At 38.5% G+C, this 24,788-nt stretch overlaps 1 protein-coding gene across 3 annotated transcripts in view; it reads left to right on the forward strand.

The window, feature by feature from the left end:
- Positions 1 to 24,788, forward strand: part of ANAPC1 (anaphase promoting complex subunit 1) — a 118,391-nt gene that overhangs the window by 44,986 nt on the left and 48,617 nt on the right. For 2 of the 3 annotated variants that reach the window (XM_050752989.1, XM_050752991.1), the window contains 10 exons: positions 4,114 to 4,188; positions 6,985 to 7,253; positions 8,537 to 8,628; positions 10,374 to 10,522; positions 15,330 to 15,408; positions 16,022 to 16,058; positions 16,153 to 16,223; positions 18,584 to 18,762; positions 21,769 to 21,995; positions 24,287 to 24,405. In XM_050752989.1, coding sequence (XP_050608946.1) covers positions 4,114 to 4,188; positions 6,985 to 7,253; positions 8,537 to 8,628; positions 10,374 to 10,522; positions 15,330 to 15,408; positions 16,022 to 16,058; positions 16,153 to 16,223; positions 18,584 to 18,762; positions 21,769 to 21,995; positions 24,287 to 24,405 — 1,297 coding nt within the window. The remainder of the gene's footprint in view (positions 1 to 4,113; positions 4,189 to 6,984; positions 7,254 to 8,536; positions 8,629 to 10,373; positions 10,523 to 15,329; positions 15,409 to 16,021; positions 16,059 to 16,152; positions 16,224 to 18,583; positions 18,763 to 21,768; positions 21,996 to 24,286; positions 24,406 to 24,788) is intronic. The other variant, XM_050752990.1, reaches the window with a different exon arrangement.

Here is a 24,788-nt window from a genome sequence, read left to right on the forward strand (position 1 = left end):
TGTAGTTTTGTCATAATTAACCCATAGCTAATAATTGTACCTTGTGAATCTTTTGTTTTCCTTATTGTGAGTAATTTATAAACATCCTTTTTCACGAATCTTTTTTTTTTCTTGAGATGGAGTCTCGCTCAGTCGCCCAGGCTGGAGTGCAGTGGCACAATCTCGGCTCCCTGCAAGCTCCGCCTCCTGGGTTCATGCCATTATCCTGCCTCAGCCTCCCGAGTAGCTGGGACTACAGGCGCCCGCTGCCACACCTGGCTAATTTTTTGTACTTTTAGTAGAGATGGGATTTCACCTTGTTAACCAGGATGGTCTCAATCTTCTAACCTTGTGATCTGCCCACCTTGGCCTCCCAAAGTGCTGGGATTACAGGCGTGAGCCACCACGCCTGGCCTTCTTTTTCATGACTCTTTAACCACATCTCTAGTTACTTCCCAAGAACTGAATATTAAAAGAGAGACTGTTGGGTCAAGTAATGTTTGGAAAGGGGTTCCCAGGTGACATTCTTACCAGCATCATTTACAAGTGCCGTTTCCCCATAGTGTTTATTTGTGGTGTGGTGAACCTTTGCTAGCTTACTGAGAAATTTTATCTTATTTCTGTATAAGTGAATGGGAATTTTTTTTCAAAATTTCATCAGTTATTTATAGTTCTTATTTTTTGATTTGTATTTCATGTCCTTTGTCTATGCTCCAGTCTCTTCTCAGTCCAGTGGCCAAAGTAATCCTGTTTGATGAAGTCAGGTTACGTTAGTCGCGTGTCTGCGCAGGATCCCCCAGTGACTTCCCATGCCACTCAGAGTAAAGGCCATAGGCTTACAAGATGCCATGTGACCTAGCCCTTGCTTACCTTCCTGGTCTCATTTTTTAATGCTTTGCACACGTCATCCCAGCCACATTGGCCTCAGCTCTGTTCCCTGAGCACTGCCAGCATGTTTCTGCCTCTGAGTGTTTGCACTTGCTGTTACCTCTGTGGAGAATGCTTCCCCACCTCTCTGACAAGACGTGCTTAGGTCTTTATTGAGATGTCACCTCAGTGCTGCCTCCTGTCTCTCTATGTAGCATTGCACCTGCCTCCATACCTTTAGTGCCATTTACCTGTTTTTTTTTTTTCTTCTCACTTAAATATAATATAGTATATATTTTACTTGTTTTGTTTTGTGTCCCTCCTCCCCCAGCTGGAATGTAAATTCTAGGAAGGCAAAGATTTTTGCTTAGTTTTGTTTACTACTTTCTTTCTCCAGGACTTGTGGTATTGCCTGGCATAGAAGGATACTGAGTGAACATTTGTTGAGTGAATGCCATTTTCCATCTGAGTGAGATACTGTTTTTAAGAGTTTGTGTCTATTTCAGCACATGAAGGAATTGCCCTCTGCAGTTTCCTTGAGAAAAATCTTACGGGAAAATAGGGACAATTTTCTTTTCTTTTTTTTTCCTTTTTTTTTTTTTTGTATTTTTTAGTAGAGACGGGGTTTCACCGTGTTAGCCAGGATGGTCTCGATCTCCTGACCTCGTGATCCACCCGTCTCGGCCTCCCAAAGTGCTGGGATTACAGGCTTGAGCCACCGCGCCCGGCCTTTTTTTCCTTTTTTAAGACGGGGTTTCGCTCTGTCGCCCAGGCTGGAATGCAGTCACGCTATCTTGGTTCACTACAACCTCTGCCTCCTAAGTTGAAGCGATTCTTGTGCCTCAGCTACTCACTACCTGCGTAGCTGGGATTACAGGCATGCACCTCCACGCCTGGCTAATTTCTGTATTTTTAGTAGAGACGGGGTTTCGCCATGTTGGCTATGCTGGTTTCAAGCTCCTGAGCTCAAGTGATCCTCCCACCTTGGCCTCCCAAAGTGCTAGGATTCCAGGTGTGAACCACGGCACCTGGCCTTCTTTTCTTATTTTAAACAATTGTATCAACGTGACATTATCCTCAATTTTTCTGTTCTTTATTACATGTGAAAAGATTAAGCCTCATAGAAACTGTAGATTTCTACATGATGTAAAAGCGCGTCAGTGCTCTGTAGTTCTGTATATCATTGTCCTTGGAACTTGTTGATGAATACAGATTGTTGTGTCCTAGTCTCTGGCAGAGAACCTATGCCCCCTCGCATTTCCATGTTTTGGGGAGGACTGAGCACCTACCTATTTTTTCCTTTGCAAAGAAGGACATGGCTCTTTGACTTACTTTTTGCATGATAATTATAAAGGAAGGAATAAGGAAATCAATTCTTGAGGCCAAGTTGCTTTGCCATTTATTTATAGGACAGCATGGTTAAACCCTTGCTATCTTTTGTCCTCATAGTCAAAGCTTAGGATGAAACGGTCCTCATGGACAAACGGTTTTCATTTTGCTTTGTTCAGATTTATTCTTTTTGTTTTTGTGGAGTACAGAATTTCTGCCAACGACTAGTTACACAATTTTTGGCATTTCTTTGTGCTTTCTTTAATTTGCTGATGTGTTAAATGAGCACACTGGACTGTACATAGTAGGAACAGTTGCATTTGGGGTTAACTTTTTGTAGCTTTTGGGCTGCTCTTTTTTTCATTAGCTAAATATTGAATCCCTGCTGTGGGCCAGGCATGATGCCAGGTTTCTCACATATACCCTAAACAAAACAGACTGTTCCTCTGGAATTGACTGTCCTGGGGGAAACAAATAATATTTGATACATGTGTTATGATAGATGAAGGGTAGGGGTCCATAGGAGCATATAACAGGGTTGGCTAACCTGAGACACATGGAAAGAATGAAGATTAAGCAGATCCATGTATGGTACAAAGAGCCATCCTTATCAGGCAGTTTCTACTATCTCATAACTCCAGGCCTTATGAATCTGATAATTATAGCAGGGACATTCTTTTTGACTGTGGGACTTTGTGTGTGTTATATTTTGGTTGAAGTTTTAGGTAAGATAGCTACTGTTTTATTTGTTGCTTTGATATTACTGTTATTACCAGGTTTTTAATAATATGTATGAGTTGGGCTGTTTTTTATTTGAATGCTTCACAAGCAAACCTCTCTCAATAACATTCAGTTTTAAAAATCACTTTATTGCTACCTATGTTTAGTTTTTATATAGAAATCAGCTCCGTTTAGGTGAGTGAGTTGATAAATATGTAAGTTTTTTAGCATAGGAAAATAGCCATTGTCATTTATAGAGTTACAGTTTATTAGTTGATAGTCAGTGCCCATGTGAAGTAGCTGGGGCAGCAAAGATTATGCCAGGGGAAATTGAAGAAGAGCAACTTGTAGAAAACTGCTTTTATGTAGTTGTATTAGTTAGAAGATAGGCTCACTATTGTAATAGAAAGGCCTCAAAAGATACAATGGCTCAAACAAAATGTCTGCCTTGCTTACATAACAGGGCTTAGCAGTTACACAGGCCACACAGTTATTCAGGAACCCAGGTTGATGGAGGATCTTTTGTCTTGGGTTCAAAGATTGCCATTGGTTGACTGCGTTCTAGTCAGGTGGAAGGGGCAAAGAGCCTGGGGGAGCAGGTATAGGACTGGACTGGTCCTGGAAGTGGTGACAGTGACTTCCATCTATAATTAACTCTGTCAAAGGGTCACACCTAACTTCAGAGGAAGCAGTGGTATGTGTATAATCTGACTATGGATTCAGGAGAAAGAGGAGAACAAAGATTTTCCAGAGTAGCTGCTTGTCTCTACCATAGAATTGTTAGATAGTTTACTGTATATGGACTGTAAATAAATGTTTGCTTAGTTCTAACATTTGACTGATATTGGGTTGATCCTTTGAGACTTCTATATATATATATATTGTGGATATGCCTAAAGTTTCTTTTTCTACCAAAGATGTGATGTGATCTGTGTCGTTACAGAAGTAGGAGAGGGAAGGGAAAACTACCATTAAAATCAGTACTTAGGAGCCCAGGCACCGTTCTAGATGTTTGCACATATTAATATGATTTCATTTCATCTTCACAGTAATCTAGAAGAAAGGTATTTAAATAATGACTTTCCAGTTAAAAAATGAGTTTTGATGGCTTTCCTCAGTTTCCATAATTGGCAGAACTGATTTCTGAATCCTTTAAGTTGATCAGTTGACAGGAATGAGTTTATGATTTTTATCTTTTCTTTTGGGGTTGCTTTTCAGTTTGACTTTGAAGGATCACTTTCCCCTGTCATTGCGCCCAAAAAAGCAAGGCCTTCCGAGACTGGATCTGATGATGTAAGCATTATTATTTCTTGCTAATACAAATTAATTTGTGGATATTCATACTAGTCTCCCACTTCTTGGTATTCCTGACAATTCCTCTATCTTTCCAACACCTTTCACTTTATTTATTTTAATACCGAGTAACAATTATTTTGAAGAGTAGGCTCTGTTACATTTTCTGTGGCCTTTAATGATTATCTAAAAATTAATGTATGTATTACTGCATGATTTCAGTTTGGGTTTGTAGACATTTTATTATCAACTGATCACCTGAAATGACAACATTTACCTTTTTTATGCAGTGTAAATTTTTAAATTAAAGTTCTCAATCATATCAGGTTCCGTGGTATATTCTTTTTTTTTTTGAGACGGAGTCTTGCTCTGTCGCCCAGGCTGGAGTGCAGTGGCCGGATCTCAGCTCATTGCAAGCTCCGCCTCCCGGGTTTACGCCGTTCTCCTACCTCAGCCTCCCGAGCAGCTGGGACTACAGACGCCTGCCACCTCGCCCGGCTAGTTTTTTGGCGTTTTTTAGTAGAGACGGGGTTTCACTGTGTTAGCCAGGATGGTCTCGATCTCCTGACCTTGTGATCCACCCGTCTCGGCCTCCCAAAGTGCTGGGATTACAGGCTTGAGCCACCGCGCCCGGCCTCTTTTTTTTTTTTTTTTTTTTGAGACAGAGTATAGCTCATGTTGCCCAGGCTGGAGTGCAGTGGCACGATCTGAGCTCACTGCAACCTCCACTTCCCAGGTTCAAGCAGTTCTCCTAGCTCAGCCTCCTGAACAGCTGGGATTACAGGTGTCCGCCTCCATGCCCAGCTAATTTTTGTAGTTTTGGTAGAGACAGCATTTCACCATCTTGGCCAGGCTGGTCTCGAACTCCTGACCTCAAGTGATCCGCCGCCTCGGCTTCCCAAAGTGCTGGGATTACAGGCATGAGCCACCGCACCTGGCCTCCATGGTATATTCTTAAGTGGCCCAAATGTATTTTTTAAAATTATAGTATAATTTACAAAAATGAAATACATCTTGAATTTACAGTTTGATCAGTTTTAATATATACACACTCAGGTAACCCACACTCCTATAAAGACACAGAATATTGTTATAATGCCATACAATTTCCTTGTTTGGTTTTTTTATTAAGACAGAGTCTTGCTTTGTCGCCCAGGCTGGAGTGCAGTGATGCAATGTCGGCTCACTCTAACCTCTTGACTCCTGAGTTCAGGCAATTCTCATGCCTCAGCCTCCCCAGTAGCTAGAATTACAGGCGTGTGCCATGATGCCTGGCTAATTTTTGTATTTTTAGTAGAGATGGGGTTTTGCCATGTTGGCCAGTCTGGTCTCAAACTCCTGGCCTCAAGTAATCTGCCCACCTTGGTCTCCCAAAGTGCTGAGATTACAGGTGTGAGCCACCATGCCTGGCCCATGGACATATATGTGTGTGTGTGTGTGTGTGTGTGTGTGTGTGTTTTTCCCTCCCTCCCTCCCTCCCTCCTTCCCTTCCCTTCCTTCCTTCCTTCCTTCCTTCCTTCCTTCCTTCCTTCCTTCCTTCCTTCCTTCCTTCCCTTCCTCCCTCCCTCTCTCCCTCTCTCCTCTGTCTCTTTCTTTTCTTTCCTTCTTTCTTTCTTTCTTCTTCTTTCTTTCTTTCATTTTGCTTCTTTTCTTTCTTTCTTTTCTTTTCTTTTCCTTTCTTTTTTGAGATAGGGTCTCACTTTGTTGTCTGGACTTCAGCTATGCTATTGTAGCTGACTGAATCTCGAACTCCTAGGCTCAAGCCATCCTTCTACCTCAGCCTCTGAGTAGCTAGGACTACTGGTATGCACCATCATGCCTGGCTAATTTTTAAATTTTTTTGGTAGAGACAAGGTCTTACCATAATATGTTCCCCAGGCTGGTCTCAAACTCCTGGGCTTCAGCAGTCCTCCTGCCTCTATCTCCCAAAGTGCTGCGATTATGGGTGTGAATTTTAATTTAAAAGAAATTTGTAATTTTAATTTCTTTTAATTTAATTTCTTTTAAATTAAAATTCATGCCTGTAATCGCAGCACTTTGAGGTTTTTTATTAGTTTTTTATTAGTTTTTTTATTTTATTTATTAGTTTTTTCTTTTATGGTTAGTTCTTTCTGTATCCAGTCCAAGAATTTTTAAGTTAGAATAACACACTATATTAAGCCTTGTAAAAACACCAGTAAGTTCCAAGATCTGGAAATAGCATAAACCACATTCTTTGAACCAAATGCAGTAAATCACAAGTAGAACCAAAATAGACTGAATATTTGGAAAATGTAGTCTAATCAGTCTGAATATAAAAACCAGTTGATTATTAGATTATATTACTAGCCCTGGCATCTTATACATGTGGAAAGATGAATACATCAGCTGAATGCAGGTGGACCTTCCCTCTTACCAAAACACAGTTCAGTGTAGTGGCCCACTAACCTGCCATCTACTTTTCCTATAAAATCTAGCTTGAGATAATCTTAAATTTTCTCTCTCAATCTCTACCTAAATAGTATAATTCTTCTTCCAATGTCTTTCCTAAAAGGGCATGGTAAGATTTTTTTTTAATGTGTTTTAAAGGTGGCTTGCCTTAACATTTATAATTGGCATCTGGAAGTTGCTTGCTATTTTATAGTTACTTCATTCTTAGCATTGTCTTTTTTTTTTTTTTAAATATACTCTTAGATCAGCTTAATGTGAAAATGAAACTTGAATTGTTTTAAGTGAATTAATTATTAATTTTCTTTTCTAATGATACTATAAGGAGGTATTATTTTAAAAAATTAATATTCTTTTTATTCTTCTCAGGACTGGGAATATTTACTAAATTCAGACTACCACCAGAATGTTGAGTCTCATCTTTTGAACAGATCTTTATGTTTGAGTCCTTCAGAAGCTTCACAGATGAAGGATGAGGATTTTTCACAGAATCTCAGTCTGGATTCTTCTACACTTCTCTTTACTCACATACCTGCAATTTTTTTCGTTCTTCACCTTGTGTATGAGGAGCTTAAGTTGAATACTCTAATGGGAGAAGGAATTTGTTCACTTGTTGACCTTCTTGTTCAGTTGGCAAGGTAAATTTATTTGTAGCTTAGAAACTGCCAGGAAGTCCTTAGATGACTGTCTTTTCCATGATATCACATGGGGACCTTGTAAATAAGTTTCTGAAATCTACCTTCTCAGAAAACTAGGGCATCTCCTGTAAACCACAGAGTTGTTTGAAAATACTGGTTTTATAAGGGCCTGTGAGCCATGCAGGGACTTTTAGTCTCTGTCCTGAGATTAGTGGAAGGTCACGAGAAAATGGAGATGACCTGCTCAGATTCTCGTTTTGACAGGATGGCTGGCTATACTGTGGTGGGAGTTCTAGAATAACATCTGCTGTTTTGTATTAATATCCACATTCAAATAGTGCTTTATAGTTGACAAAATCATAATTTACATATAAAGTCTCAAACAAGGTAAGTTTCCTATTTTAGTGATGAGGAGATTTGCCTAAATTTGTTTCCAGGGATATGAGTGTTTGATAGTTGCAGACTCATTTTGTTACGCTATCTTTGCTGCAATCTGAGGTTGTCCCTGTCTTTGAGGCACTCATAGTAGATCCACAGAATAATATGTTTCAACACCTTTCAACAGCTTTGAAGCACCTTGTGTATGGCTCAGAATTCTAGGGTCATATTTATGTGGTGTTTGACCTTTGTGACCTTTGGTGATGAAGTTGAATTTGAATTGAAATGTCAACCTCTGAGTTAAGACATAGTATGTTTTCTAATTTCTGTTGTCTTTTTTGAGATCTTGAAATTCATTCCTGAGACATGGCAATTTTAATCAATGGTAAATATGTCTTAGGATGTCATTACTATCATGAAGATTCTTTTGTAATTAATTTCCAAACCATAATCATGGCTCTCTGAAATAAGTAATGTGTATGTTGTTTTATATTTTATCAGTTTTTTTTTTTAAACATATTTTATCTTATTTAATCTTTAAAATTTCAGAGTAAGTTAGCTGGTATTGCCCCATTTTCTAGAAGAAAATACTGAGTTTTATAAACATGACTTATAGAAGGTCACACAGCTAGTAAATAGCAGAGGAAGAGCTAGATCATGGAGCTTCCACAAAATTTTGTGGAAGTTTTACTTCCACAAAATTTAACTAGCAAGAAGAGATTGGGTTGCATTTGTCACACTGGGCACTTTAAAGTCCAAAAATACAATAAAGAGACTCTAGATTTGGTTATCTTCTTTCTCATAAGTAAGTTTTTAAATTGAAAGATTGAAGTAATGAGTCCTTCCAACTCTGTTGGGAGAAAGTGCTGTAATACCTTCTTTCTTACATGCTCTTACTGTTTTAGGGACTTAAAATTGGGACCTTATGTAGATCATTACTATAGAGACTACCCAACACTTGTCAGAACTACTGGACAAGTGTGCACAATTGATCCAGGTAAGTGGTTGTGCTTTTAAAGATTTTCTATACAGTGCAGTGACATTTCCTTGTATCTTTCTCAATGAATAGCACAGGATGTATTTCTTACCATTAGCTTCTAAGTCAGGGGCAATGTCTTTCCACCAGGCAGATTTTAGTTTGTAGTGCTTGTTTTCTGACACATAGTAAGCCATAATATCTTCAGTGTATGGGGAAAATTTTACCCATCCCTAAGGTTCTGACTTGCAAAAACTTAGAAAGAGCTTCCAGTGTCAAGGATGCTTTCTTTTTCTTTTATTTTTGAGACGGAGTCTCGCTCTGGCGCCCAGGCTGGAGTGCAGTGGTGCAATCTTGGCTCACTGCAATCTCTGCCTCTCGGGTTCACACCATTCTCCTGCCTCAGCCTCCTGAGTAGCTGGGACTACAGGCGCCCGCCACCATCCCTGGCTCATTTTTTTGTATTTTTAGTAGAGACGGGGTTTCACCATGTTAGCCAGGATGGTCTCGATCTCCTGACCTCGTGATCTGCCCGCCTCGGCCTCCCAAAGTGCTGGGATTACAGGTGTGAGCCACCGTGTCTGGCCACCAAGGATGCTTTTAACTTAGACTTGTACTGTCCAGTTAGTACCACTAACCATATGTTACTTAAATTAAATAAAGCATGTGTTTCCTCAGTGCACTAGCTGCATTTTGAGAACTCAGTAGCCACATGGGGCTAGTGCTACCATATTGGACAGTGCAGATACAGACACAACATTTCCATCACCACTGTGTCATCCTAGACCCTGAGCTAAAGGTACTGAATGTTGGGGCCCAGTTGTTGGAACAGAGTTGAATCCTGGATGATTCTTTTGTTTTTTTTCACCTTTAGGGTTAGGACAAAAATTTTGGTTAGATTCCTTTTTTTTTTTTGGAGAGAGAGTCACACTCTGTCGCCCAGATGGGAGTACAGTGGTATGATCTCGGCTCACCGCATCGTCTACCTTCCAGGCTCAAGCAAGTCTCCTGCCTCAGCCTCCCAAGTACCTGGGATTACAGGTGTATGCCACCACACCTGGCTAATTTTTGTATTTTTAGTAGTGATGGGGTTTTACCATGTTGGCCAGGCTGGCCTTGAACTCCTGACCTCAAGTGATCCGCCTGTCTCAGCCTCTGAAAGGACTGGGATTACAGGTGTTAGCCACCGCGCCCAGCCTTTAGTTAGATTCTTTATATGCCTTGGGAACAAGAGTTAGCTAAATTTCCACCCAGGATGAGATAAAATATAAGTCATTTAAGTTCTATGTTTAATAACATAGTCACTTATTTACTGTGGCAGAAAACATGAAGCATTTTGGAGAATATGGAAAAATATTATTCCTTTTTTTTTTGAGACAGAGTCTCTCTCTGTCTCCCAGGCGTGATCTCGGCTCACTGCAACCTCCACCTCCCGGGTTCAAGCGATTCTTCTGCCTCAGCCTCCCAAGTAGCTGGGACTACAGGTGTGCACCACCGGGCCCAGCTAATTTTTTTTTGTATTTTTAGTAGAGACAGGGTTTCACCATTTTGGCCAGGCTGTTCTCTAACTCCTGACCTCGTGATCCACCTGCCTTGGCCTCCCAAAGTACTGGGATTACAGGCGTGAGCCACCGCACCCGGCTGGAAAAATATTATTCTAGTTGTTTCAGAATGGCAGGTAACTGTTGACCATCTTCTGTTTAAAATAAAATAATGTTGTCTTAATGTATTTTTGTATCTTTTTGAATATTTGTCTAATATTAAAGGTCAAACAGGATTTATGCATCATCCATCATTTTTTACTTCTGAGCCACCAAGTATTTATCAGTGGGTGAGTTCTTGTCTGAAGGGTGAAGGAATGCCACCTTATCCTTACCTCCCTGGAATCTGTGAAAGAAGCAAACTTGTAGTCTTGGTATGTATGAGGAGTGTTACTACCTATCTCCTTTTTCTTTTAAAATTTAGTTTTAAAAAGTACACCTAATATTAAGTTTTTCTTGCTGTGTATAGTTCTGTGAATTTTGGTATGTGTATAGATTCACGTAATTCTGCAATTAGGATATAGAACATTTATATCACCCTCAGAAATTTCTCTCATGATTTTGAGATTCATCCAAGTTGTTTCCTGTATCAACAGTTCATTGCATTCTATGGCCAATTAGTAGTTTATTGCATGAATGTGCCATGTTGGTTTTCCATTCAAGATAATTGGGTTGATTTCAGTTTTTAGTAATTGTAAATGTAGATGCTGTCAGTATTCATGTTCAGGGTTTTATGTGAACATAAGTTTTGCTTTCTTTTTTTTTTTTTTTTTGAGACGGAGTCTCGCTCTCTTGCCCGGGCTGGAGTGCAGTGGCCAGATCTCAGCTCACTGCAAGCTCCGCCTCCCGGGTTCATGCCATTCTCCTGCCTCAGCCTCCCGAGTAGCTGGGACTACAGGCGCCCGCCACCACGCCCGGCTAGTTTTTTGTATTTTTTAGTAGAGACAGTGTTTCACTGTGTTAGCCAGGATGGTCTCGATCTCCTGACCTCGTGATCCGCCCATCTCAGCCTCCCAAAGTGCTGGGATTACAGACTTGCGCCACCGCGCCCGGCCGTAAGTTTTGCTTTCTTTAGGACAGGTACCTAGGAGTAGGATTGATGGGTCATATAGTTAAGTTTATGTTTTCTTTTTAAAGAAACTGTCAGCTGTTTTTGAGTGGCTCTTCCATTTTACATTTTTACCAGCAATATTTAAGAGGTCATTTACCTGCATTCTTGTTGGTGTTTGGTATTGTCACTCTTTTTTGTTTTTTTCTTTCTGAGAGATGTGTAGTTATACCTCATTGTGGCTTTAATTTGCATTTTCCTAATGGCTAATGATGTTTTGAGGGTTCTTGATACGATGTCTTGTCAGATATGTGGCTTGCAGATATTTTCTTTTAGTTTCTACCTTTTCTTGTCTCCTCATTCTCTTAATACGTCGAAGAGCAAAAGTGTTTAATTTTGATGAAACTAGTTTATCTGTATTTTTCTTTAATGGATGTTGCTTTTAGTGTCATGTCTAATAATTCTTTGTTTAGCATCAGGTTTTGAAGATTTTCTCCTGGGTTTCTTTATCTGTTTTACATTTAGATCTCTAATCCATTTTGTTAATTTTTTATAACGTGTCACGTTTTAAGTCAAGGTTTTTATTATTTCATTTGGATATCCAGTTCTTTCAGCACTATTTTTTGAAAAGACTATCCTTTCTCTATTGCATTTGCACTTTTGTCAAAAGTCAATTTGGCCACATTCTTGTGTGTCTATTTCTGGACTTTCTATTCTGGTTCATTGATCTTTGTGGCTGTCTATGCTGTAATTACTGTAGCTTTATAGTAAGTCTTAAAATTGATTAGTGTTACTCCTCCCTTCATTACTGTTCTTGCCTTTTCATACTGATTTTATTTTTATTTTTATTTTTGAGACAGAGTCTCGCTCTGTCACCCAGGCTAGAGTACAGTGGCGTGATCTCAGCTCACTGCAACCTCCACCTTCCAGGTTCCAGCAGTTCTTCTGCCTCAGCCTCCCAAATAGCTGGGATTGCAGGATCCCGCCACCACGCCCGGCTAATTTTTTGTGTTTTCAGTAGAGACAGGGTTTCACCATATTGGCCAGGCTGGTCTTGAACTTTCAACCTGAAGTGATCCGCCTGGCTTAGCCTCCCAAAGTGCTGGGATTACAGGTGTGAGCCACCGCGTCTGACCCATACTGCTTTTAGAATCAGCTTGTCTATAACTACCAAAAAAATCCTGCTGAAATTGTTTTCAAAGAAACACATCTTTATTTGTTTTAATTATTTTTTGTTTACTTAGAGCTGTAAATCTCATTATTTATTTATTTTTAGAAATTAGTTTGTTGTTACTGGTTAATACATGTCCAAGATCAAACCTTCATATAGAACCAAAGGACTGTAACAGCAGGTAAGGAAAGTTTCTTGGCATACCTGTTCCTCAGTCCCCCATCGTGGAGCAGCCTGCTCATAGGCCCCATTGTGGGCCTTTCTAGGTGGAATTTTTCCAGGCTTGCAGGAGAACCACATGCTTTTGTCCCTTCTCTCAGATGTTGGCAGACTGTAAATGTCTTTGCCCCCTGCCCTTCTTTTTCTTTACGTTTTGCTCTGCTTCATGATGAGAAGCGCTTCAGAGTCTCCCGATGGCTCCAAAACAGACATACAGAATGGTGGTTCTGTTTAAAAAACACAGATTTTTTTTAATGACAGCAAAATATATATAACATAATATTTGTTGTTGAAATTGTTATTATTATTTTTTGAGACGGAGTCACTCTGTTGCCCACACTGGAGTGCAGTGGCACAATCTCGGCTCACTGCAACCTCCGCCGCTCAGGTTCAAGCAATTCTCCTGCCTCAGCCTCCCGAATAGCTGGGATTACAGGCCTGAGTCACCAAGTCTGGCTAGTTTTTGTATTTTTAGTAGAGATGGGGGTTCACCATGTTGGCCAGGCTGGTCTTGAACTCCTGACCTCAGGTGATCTGCCCACCTTGGCCTCCCAAAGTGCAGGAGTTACAGGCATGAGCCACTGTGCCTGGCCTGAAATTATTTTTGAGTGTACAATCCAGTGGCATTGAATACATTCACATTGTTATGTAGCCATCACCACTGTCCATACCCAAGACTTTTTCATCATCCGCAACATAAATTCTGTACCTATTAGACAGTGACTCCCCATTCCCCTTCCTCCCAGGCCCTAGTAATTCTGTTCTGTTTCTTATGAATTTGTCTCTTGTAAGTACCTCGTATTATGGGAATCATACAGTGTTTGTCTCTCTGTGTCTGGCTTATTTCAGTTAGCATAATGTTTTCAATGTTCATCCATATTGTAGCATCTATCAAAATTACATTGTTTTAAAGGCAGTATTCTATATACTACTCCATTGTATGGATATACCACAATGTATCATTTTATCTGATGATGGACACTTGGGTTGTTTCCACTTTTTGGCTATTATGAATAGTGCTGCTGTGAACCATGGGTGCGCAAATATCTGTTCAAGTCTCTGCTTTCAATTCTTTTTAACATATACCGGGTGGTGGAATTGCTGGGTCATATGATAGGTAGTTTGATGTTTAACTTTTTGAGGAACTGCTAGACTCATTTTCGTAGTGGCTATACCATTTTACATCCTTACTAGTAATGCAAGAGGAAGGGTTCCAGTTTCTCCACAGTCTTGCCAACACATATTATTATTTCCTATTTGTTTTTTAAAAATTATAGCCATCCTAGTATTTATGAAGTGATACCTCGTTGTTTTGATTTGCATCCTTAATGATTAGTGATGTTGAACATATTTTCATGTGTTTATTGGCCATTTATGTATCTTCTTTGAAGAAATATCTATGCAAATCTTTTGTATATTTGAAAATTGGATTTTTATTTTTGAGTTTAGGCATTTTTATGCTCTAGATATTAATGTATCAGATACATAATTTGCAAATACTTTCTCCCATTCTGTAGATTTTTCTCTGAATGTCTTTTCTGTAAAACTGGCATGAGTACTCAGTTTATCTCTCTGGCCTTTCATCTTAGTTTTATCCTCTTGGTATTCCTTTATAACTTGTCAGCTCAGAGATCTATTTATAAAAATATGAATTTATTTTTATTTATGAAAATAACTATTTATAAAAATATGAACTTTTTTATTTTTATTTTTTTAACTTCTGTTCTTTTTTTTGGTTTTTTTTGGAAATGGAGTATTGCACTGTTGCCCAGGCTGGAATGCAGTGGCACAATCTCCGCTCACTGCAAGCCCCGCCCCCCAGGTTCATGCCATTCTCCTGCCTCAGCCTCCCGAGTAGCTGGGATTACAGGCGCCTGGCTAATTTTTTGTATTTTTAGTAGAGACGGGGTTTCACTGTGTTAGCCAGGATGGGCTCGATCTCCTGACCTCGTGATGCGCCCGCCTTAGCCTCCCAAAGTGCTGGGATTACAGGCGTGAGCCACCATGCCCGGCCGAATTTATTTTTATTTATAAAAATATTCTGAAAATATCAACAGAAGCCCTTGTTGATAGGTTTTTGTTTTCATCAGTATATGTTTTATTGGACTTTTTTTTTTTTTTTCCCTAGGCAAGATCTTATTCTGTCACCCAGGCTGGAGTGCAGTGACGCAATCATGGCTCACTGCAGCCTCAGCCTCGCTGGGCTTAAGCAATCCTTCTACCTCAGCCTCCTGAGTAACTGGTACCACAGGTGCATACCATCACACCTGGCTAATTTTTGTATTTTTAGTAGAGATGGGGTTTTGCCATGTTGCCCAGGCTGGTCTTGAACTCCTGACCTCAAGTGATAAATTTTTCTTTTATGTGATGTTTAGCTAATGAGACATTTGTAGTAACCTTCTAGCTTATGGTGGCTCTTTTCTATTGAGTCACTTGTATATGTATATATGGGTGGCTGAGGCAGAAGGATTGCTCCAGGTCATGAGTTTGAGCCCAGCCTGGGCAACACAATGAGACTCCGTCTTTACAAAAAATAAAAATAATAAATAAAAAAATTAGCTGGGCATAGTGGTGCATGCCTGTAGTCCTGGCTACTCTGGAGGCTAAGGCAGGAGGATTGCTTGAGTCAAGGAATTTGAGGCTGCAGTGAGCTCTGATTGTGTCACTGCACTCCAGCCTGGGTGACAAAGTGAGATGCTGTCACTGAAAAGAGAAAAATAATGTTAATTTTCTTCTTTTGCAGAGTATTGCACTGTACATACTTGGTGATGAGAGCTCGGTTTCTGATGAATCCTCACAGTATTTAACCAGAATAACTATAGGTAAGTTCGTGTAATGTTAGGCCTTTGGAAACAAATTTTTGTAAATGTCAATATCAGAATTGAAAAAAGAATTGAATTTTTCTTGTTTGCTTTAGCAGCCATGTCTTACCTTTTTAGTACTGTTCTGGTCTGTTGTGGTCTGTTGTCCACAACTGATTTTCAGGTATCAGGATTACTTAAAAATCTAACACATCTTGTATTTTCAGTGTGGGTAAAAAGGCCTATTTTAGCCTCAAGGAAATTATTATACCATTGACTCTTGAACAACATGAGTTTGAAGTGTGTGGGTCCACTTACAATGAAATTCTTTTCAGCCAAATGCAGATAGAAAATGCAGTATTCTCTGATGTGAAACCCATATGCAGGTTCCGCAGGGCCTATTGCAGGACTTGAGCGTGCGCGGATTTGGGTACACATAGCGTGTCCTAACCAGTCCCCTGAGTATTCTGAAGGCCTTGACTGTAGTTTTCAGCCTGCCATAGTATTGCTTATTTTATTATTTTTTTAGATGTTGTTTGCTAATGGATTCTTATTTTCAAATGTCTTCTGCATGTTACATGTTTTCTTTACCAGGATGACTATCAAAATTAAGTTTCATTTTGTTGCCTTTTAGCCCCCCAGAAGTTGCAAGTAGAACAAGAGGAAAACAGGTAACTTTTATTTAGACTGTGCTTTTATGTCAAACACTTCAAACAATATTATTTACTGTTCTGCTTAATAACTTTATGTTTTATTTTCTTATAGGTTTAGTTTCAGGCATTCTACGTCCGTTTCTAGTCTAGCTGAAAGATTGGTTGTCTGGATGACTAATGTAGGTAAGAGCGTCTTTGTTACCTCCTAACTAGGCTCTGCTTCCTCCAGACTAGCTAGAACTAGAAGGCACGAGGAGAGAGGGGCTCTGGCTTTGTGAAAAGGCCTCACAAGATTGAGATTATGGTTCTTCAAACCATATTCTTTTTTTCTCGACAATCTCTGAAGTTCCATATAATAATATTTGGGATACCAGCGTTTTATTTTGGTGCATAAGGTATCTTTATTTGCCATTACATTGGACCATTTGAGGCTGTGGCTATGTAAGCCGGTCTCTGTGAATGGAGAACTCTAATCACCCTACATACACACCTGAAATCATTGTGATACTCAGATATCAGAAATGGGTGGTTTTGGCAAAGTCTAAAAGCAATAATATATACATTTCAAGGTATACTTTTGAAGGATAAATGCATTTTTGACGGGATTTCGGGCACCAAGATGAACATTAAACTGGGAAGAGGAAGAGGGAGGAAAAGAGTTCTATATTCCCTATTCCCCAAACCTATGCTCCTCGGTTTTAAATTAAGTAAAATCCCAAAGAAATTTCTTTTCACAAAGAACTGAAAAACACAATTAAAAATTACTGCCACAAAGACATGATTTTAAAAATGAGGATGCTGTATGGGATGTATGTTAAAAAGTAAAGTTTTAATGAATATTAAAAGATGTTTTTGAAGTCTTATCTAAAGTATGTTCTAAATAACGTTTCTGACAGGTTTTTTTTTTTTTCATTTCACCTTAAAAATGACAATAACTGTTGCATACTGTACATACAGGATACCTATGCTGAAAAATACTGGATGAGTTCTATCCATTTGTATATTGCATAATATTTAATAAGTGTTATTCTCATATAAGGAACGTTTTTTGCCTCAATAGTTAATCAACTTTTTAAATTATAAATAATGCATAATATTATAAAATTTAGAAAGTCATTATAAGAAAAACATGATTTAATTAACCTGAGGATAAAAAATTTTAAATATGAAATATGGTGTACTTACAAAATAATATGTCAAACATATATGTTTGTTTTAGAGAATGGTACAAAAGTATTGATGTACTGGTCACCCACCTCTAGAAAGAGGACATTACTCACATAGTAGAAGGTCCTTACATATCTGTTCTTGGATGGTCCCCTCCTGTCACATACCCCAATATTATAGGGAACCACTGCCCTACCTACATTTTGTGTTACCTTACTTTTGTTTTTCTTTATAGTTTTACATCTTTATAAGTTGCTAGGTTTTATGTAGTTTTGAACATACATAGATGGAAATATATGTTCCTTTTTCTTCACTCAACTTTATTTTTTAAAGAGTCATCTATGTCGACTCATGTAGCAGTAGCAGTGGGTCATTCATTTTCTCTGATATATAGATTACTTTGTTGGAACATATCACAATTTAATTACCCATTCTATTGATGATAGACAATGAGACTCGTCCCTTTCGCCACCTCTTTTTTTTTTCCGTAACAAAACAGTATTGCTAATGAATATTTTCATACCTGTGTCTTAGTGTACATGGGTATAAATTTCTGTATGGCTGTTGACAGATCAAATGGGTGGACCTACCTATACATATCAACTGTTTTCCAAAGTGGTTGTACCAGTTTACACTACTGTTGACTATTTATAAGAATTATTGTTGTTTCGGCCAGGTGCAGTGGCTCACACCTGTAATCCCAGTGCTTTGGGAGGCCGAGGCAGGTGGATCACGAGGTCAGGAGCTCGAGACCATCCTGGCTAACACGGTGAAACCCTGTCTCTACTAAAAAAATACAAAAAAATTAGCCAGGCGTGGTGGCGGGCACCTGTAGTCTCAGCTACTCAGGAGGCTGAGGCAGGAGAATGGCGTGAACCCAGGAGGTGGAGCTTGCAGTGAGCCCGAGATTGTGCCACTGCACTTCCAGCCTGGGTGACAGAGCGAGACTCCGCCTCAAAAAAAAAAAAAAAAAAAGAGAAAAAAGAATTATTGTTGCTCTACTACATAGTTGCCAACACTTGGTATTGATTGGCTTTGACATTTATATTTCTCAGTGGCTTTAATTTGCATTTTCCTGATCACTAATTAGGTAGAGCATCTTTTCATATACATTTTGCCCATTTATGTTTCCCTTTCTAGGAAATGTCTTTTTGTCCTTTATATTTTTCTATTAGATTGTCTCTTTTTCTTCAGGTTTTTACAAGTTCTTTCAAAGAACTTGTAAAAATCCCTAATGTCAAGACATTAGTCTGGTAGTAAGATGAATAAAATGAATTTATTTGTCAGGATAGATATTGTTGCCAACTTCAGTCAGGATAATTGCAATAGTGGCAAATCTAAATTAAAATTTTTTCTCCTTTCCTTTAACTATAAAGGATTCACTTTAAGAGATTTGGAAACTCTTCCCTTTGGAATTGCTCTTCCCATCAGAGATGCAATTTATCACTGTCGTGAGCAGCCTGCCTCAGACTGGCCAGAAGCTGTCTGTCTCTTGATTGGACGTCAGGATCTTTCCAAGCAGGCCTGTGAAGGAAACTTACCCAAAGGGAAGTCTGTGAGTATCAACGTGGAAAGTTCAGAGTTCCAATTTTAGCCTTAAATAAAATCATAAAGTAGAAATGTTCTTCATTTTCCTTTAAGGCTTTTTCTAAGTATATATATCAGCTTGTCTTTTATATTATATGCCATATGGGGTTTCTAATTGTACGCATCTTATTAATTGTAAGTTGAGCATAGGAGCAGGAGATTTTGTGAATGTTCTATCTTGTGCCTGGATCTTTCTTTGCCTTGAGTCAGGACAAGTCCTGAGTGTAGTCGTGGAGACTACCATGGCTGTTTCCCTACCTGTACCACATTAGTAACTAACCACTTTGTAATTATTACATAGGAAAAGGGAGAGCACATATATCCTGAATTTGGATGGGTAATTATATATAAATATTTTCTACTGCGTATTTTTTGATGTGTTGAATTTTTTGAATTTAACCTTTTAAATAGGTGTAAACATACTTGTTTAATCACATAAAACTGTAGCCCCAGGGAAAACATGTGTTTTTTTCACTAGAGTTGTTTAAAAAGATGTCTTAAGCTATCCCTCCTAAAATACTGTCTTTCATCAATCTTCAAGTTTGTTTTTTTTTAAAATGCATTCTAGGAATCCTGCAAGTAGAAAGTAAAATTATTTCATTACTCTCCAATTATCTTTTTAAGTCATCCTCTCTTAAAAGTTGAAAAGGAAACTTTTAAAACTTATTCTAGAATTCTAGGTAACTTTAAAAAATAAACAGTAGAATCTCATCAAGGAAGATTCAGGAATAATAATTCCACTCCTGGTGACTCTTTTATGTTCATGTCCGTGAGAAGACAGTGTGGGAATTTGGCCTTACCTCTTAGTAGCTTTTGAATCAATACATAATAATCAGTACATTGTAACTATGAGTCACCTTAGGTCTTATTACTGCTTCTTCAGAGCCTATATCAAAACTTATTCCTAACCTCACAGTTGCCTAATGAGTACCCATGCTGGAGTCAGTTTCCATGGGCATCTGATTCTCCAGCAGGGTCATCCCAGCGCATCTCTCCCTTAATCTGCATCTCAATCACAGCTGTTTGTTGAATTAGTATTTATATCCTGTTTTAAACAGAAAACAAATCTTTTTGCTTATAATATGGCTTTCCTGTGAGAGAGAGCAGTTCAGCACCATTAGCATGAAAACATTAATCTGTATTTGAATGTCATCTTAAGTAATTCTGTCTAAATACAGTTTGTTCAGTTATTTGAGGCTACATTTTATAACTAATCCCATCTAAATTTATTTTGTCACTATTTGAGACTATATTTTATAGCTAACTCACCCATTAGAATATAGTTTTTTTAAAATTAGATATTTTATAGGAACCAAAATGAATTTTTAGGAACTAAAAGTGATTATTTGGTCATATCTACTTTTTTTTTTTTTCAGGCTAACCTTGTTGTTTTCATATTAAATGTTGCAAAACTTTAACATTTCAACTCGGAGTTAATCTTTTCTTAAAAGAGTATAATACTGTTTTTGAGGGAATATGATATGATTCCATGCAGTTCACATCTGTGTTGCAGTTAGGTTTAATTATTTGGACTGGGAAGCACCATATTAAAGCACATGCTGGGCTTATGAGAACATGATGACAGTCAAGGAATTTACCCTCTTACTTGTTTTGCTGCAGTTCAGTACTTTTCCTTCTAAGAAATTTTTATTGGAAACACATTTTAAAAAAATAGTGAAAACTGGCTTGGTGAGGTGGCTCGTGCCTGTGATCTCAGCACTTTGGGGTGGCCAAGGTGGAGGACTGCTTGAGCCCAGGGGTTTGAGACCAGCCTAGGCAACATAGTGAGACCTCATCTCTACTTAAACAATTTTTTAAAAAAGTTTAGCCAGGTGTGGTGGTATGTGCATATAGTCCTAGCTGTTTGGGAGGCTGAGATGGGTGGATCTCCTTGAGGTCAGGAGTTCAAGACCAGCCTGGTCAACAGGGCAAGACTCTGTCTCTACAAAAAACAAAAAAAATTAATTTGGATGGGTGGTACACATACGTAGTCCCAGCTACTCGGGAGGCTAAGGGGGAAAGATCGCTTGAGCCCAAGAGGTGGAGGTTGCAGGGAGCCATGATCCCACCACTGCACTTCCGGCCTGAGTGACAGAGTAAGACCCTGTCTCAAAAAAAAAAAAAAAGAAAAGAAAAAATAATGAAATCCAACCATGATCCTATCTATTTAAAGTGTAAAGTAAGAAAGTATTTTATTGTGTGACTTCCCCCAACCCTTGGTGTATATCCTTTCAGGCTTTTTTCCTTCTCCTTCTATTAATGAACAGACAATATTTAAATTAGCATTATTAGCAGTGACTAGTATTCATACTCTACTTGCAATAATTTGTTTCTTTTTTAAAATGATCAGGATGTAGTTTTTTTTATAGTTTATTCAGAATATTTCTCTGCTTGTGTCCAGCCTCTTGACTGTTGTCCTAAATTTAAATTTTCCCCCTTATTTCACGTAGCAAATATTTCTAAGTAGCGAATATAGTACTTTTGTTTGTTTGTTTTGATTTTTGTTTGTTTGTTTGAGACAGAGTCTCACTCTGTCACCCAGGCTGGAGTACAGTGGCGTGATCTCGGTTCACTGCAACCTCTGCCTCCTGTGTTCAAGTGATTCTTCAACCTCAGCTTCCCCAGTAACTGGGACTACAGGAGTGCGCCACTGCATCTGGCAAGCTAATTTTTGTATTTTCAGCAGAGACCAGGTTTCACTGTGTTGGCCTGGCTGCTCTGGAACTCCTGACCTCAGGTGATCCGCCCGCCTCGGCCTCCCAAAGTGCTGGGATTACAGGCGTGAGCCAGCAATATAGTACTTTTTAAAAAGATTTGTAGAGTCGAGTCCTGGTATATATTGCAGCCCCAACCCATCCCTGCTTTGGAAAACGTATTTTCTCTGTGCTTACTGTAGTCATGGAACATCAGCCTATATATTTTCGTGTTCAGTAAGTGCATGTTGACTGCTTTTTAAATTATTATTACAATAAAGTCTGTTACTCAGGTGCTCTCATCAGATGTTCCTTCAGGAACAGAAACTGAGGAGGAAGATGACGGGATGAATGACATGAATCACGAGGTCATGTCATTAATATGGAGTGAAGATTTAAGGGTACAGGATGTGCGAAGGCTTCTTCAGAGTGCGCATCCTGTCCGCGTCAACGTAGTGCAGTACCCGGAGCTCAGCGACCACGAGTTCATTGAAGAAAAGGAAAACAGGTGAAAGAAGACACTGTGCGCTATCTCTTGTCATGTTTTATTGTTACATTTGGGTCTTGTTTATATTTGTTTTTCTTTCAAGTTTTTAGCATTTAAAACCCTAAAGAGATTTAAAAGATACTTTCAAGTTAAAATGTGCCCTCTGTTTTAAGCTTTCATCCAACTTCAACAGACCACGTGTGTTAGCAAAATATCTTTGGCTTTTGAGGACATAATGGTTGTATTTCAGATCTTCCTCCTCTTGAAATACGTATAACAATTTACTCTTTAGAAAAGGTGAATGTAAAACCATTTTGCCTGGTAGTTCCCTTAAGAATTTACAAACAAAGAAAACACTGGCCTTGTTTTTCTGTGTCTTGATCAGGATAGATTTTGAGGTTAGTGGGGTTTTTAGTGTAGTTTAAACTTACATCAGTATTTTTTTTTTGATATGATAGATAATACTCCAAATAAATAGATAAGGCAAACTAGATAAGCCTTTCTTCTGCTACTCCCCTGCACAGGATACATCCCTTGATACATTTTAAGACTCAGTGGTAAACGACATCACATGCCTGTGACATTCCAGAGCTATTCTCTTGGGACACTTCTATTTTAAAATTCTCTCCTGTTCTTTTATCTGCTTGTGTCTATTGTCTGCCATTCATCTGCCGCTGTTTTCTAGTTCTCCTTACTTTTTTTATGGTACTGCTTTGAGGGGAAGGGTCACCCACATTCAGCCACAGGCTGCTGAAGATCTGAATTAGTTGTGATTTCCCTATCAACTGTTTCTTCCCCACAAGTCCCCAGTTATTAGTCGCCTGTGAATAAGGAGATGGAGTGACTTGAGTTAAGAGCTAGGATTTATGAGCATGACCTCTAGAGCCAGGCGTGGCCATGCTGTGCTGGGTGACTTTGGTTAAATTACTTTACCTCTTGTTGCCTCAGTTGCCTCATCTGTAAAAATAGGCATTCCTCATGGGATGGTGCTATGTATCAAGTGAATTATTTTTACATAGCACTTAGAATACTGCCCAGTACATAGTAAAGCTCAGTGCAGTCAGCCATTATTAGTAGTAGAGTGCATTGATTCTAAGATGCAATTTTTTTCACTTTTTAATATCTCTGAAATCAGATGTGTATTTCAGTGAACAGGTGTCATAGTTTAATTGGCAGTGCTTTTTCTTTCTTAGTATGTCATGAAATAATGATACATCTTATCAGTGGCATCTTATATTCAGGGGATATAATGTTGTTCTCATTATAATTGTGTTACTTCTGCAAAGTTGAAGTGAATTATGTATACGATTTCCTCTAAAAAAATTCTATGGGCTGCAGCAGCCTCTCGGTTTTGAATTTTCCTGATTCCAAATTAATGTGGCGGTTGTGTTCCCAGAGAATCTTTAAGACAGAAAAATTTTTCTTTCCAGTTAGCTAGAAAAGCAGTTATGTGTGTCCGGTGGAGGAGGGAGTATGCTTATGAATAGCTTTGTCTGCAGAGAAGATGTTCGTCACTTGTCAGCCTCTGAAGGGATGTTTCTGTGTCTTCAGATACAACTTGTATAAGCATTTCTTAGTTATAAATGCCCTACTTCTAAAATTTATTAGTTTTTTTTAAGTGGCTATATGGAATGTTAAGCTGTTTTAACATAGGAACAAGTTGAAGAGTGGTATATTAATTTCACAGTAGAGCCCACAGAAACCATTTTAACCTTGAACATACCTGATATGTAATGGTATTAGTCCTATAAATCTAGTCATCATGTAAGTGAAACCAGTCTGTATTTCCTGTGGAGCCATCATGAAATCCATTCACCTCTAATATAGGGACCTTGTTTCTTTTCTTGTGTACAGGCCACAAAAATGGCACTTCTGAGGCTGTTTTGGCAAAAGGGATGGGAGGAGGATCCCACATGTACTGAGGACAGCTAGACTGAAATTAACACAGTGATAAAAACCCCAAAAGTACTGTATTTTCCTTTGAGAAGGTTAGCATCCATCAGAGTGGAATTTTAAATTTCTTTTTTTTGAATGCCTAGAGACAGTTGGCTTGGTTTATAAGCCAGGTGGTTTTCATTCAATGTCAATATGAAACAAAACAAAGGAAATATGTCTCTCCCTAAGAGTGTAATAGGAACAAGAATATTAAAATGAAAATAATCATGTTTGGGTAGTTCACTCACATCTTTGTATGAATTTACTTTGAGACAACTTCGTCTTACATAGAATATCTTTTGAAATATTTACAGATGATATTTCAATTGTGCTTTGCTGTAAAAATTTTCACACGTTGGTTTTTACTTTAATTACAGATTGCTCCAGTTGTGTCAGCGAACTATGGCTCTTCCTGTAGGACGAGGAATGTTTACCTTGTTTTCGTACCATCCTGTTCCCACAGAGCCATTGCCTATTCCTAAATTGAATCTGACTGGTATGTTAAATTCTGGACTCAATGAGAAAGGAAAATGATTAAGTACATGTGTTAAGTGTAGTTCTTTAAATTAGTTAAGATGAAAGAAATGCTCCCTGTATCCCCAGTGATTTTTAAATATTCCTAATAACTGCTATAGTGGTTATCAAAGCTCAAATACCTCGTCAAACTAAACCTTGAGAGAAGCAGATTATAGCTCGTTACTCATTTTTGCTTTTTAATGAGGTGATTTCAAGATATAAAAAGTCACTTGGAGAAGTTCAGAAAGATATTATTGATAATGACGAGTATTAAATTTTGAATAATCTTAAGTATAATATATAAAAATATTTAGTCTTAAAATGTCTTATGTCATAGTTTGAACAGATGATCATTGTATAAAT

The sequence above is a fragment of the Macaca thibetana genome, chromosome 13 (assembly GCF_024542745.1).
Source record: "Macaca thibetana thibetana isolate TM-01 chromosome 13, ASM2454274v1, whole genome shotgun sequence".
NCBI lineage: Eukaryota > Metazoa > Chordata > Mammalia > Primates > Cercopithecidae > Macaca > Macaca thibetana.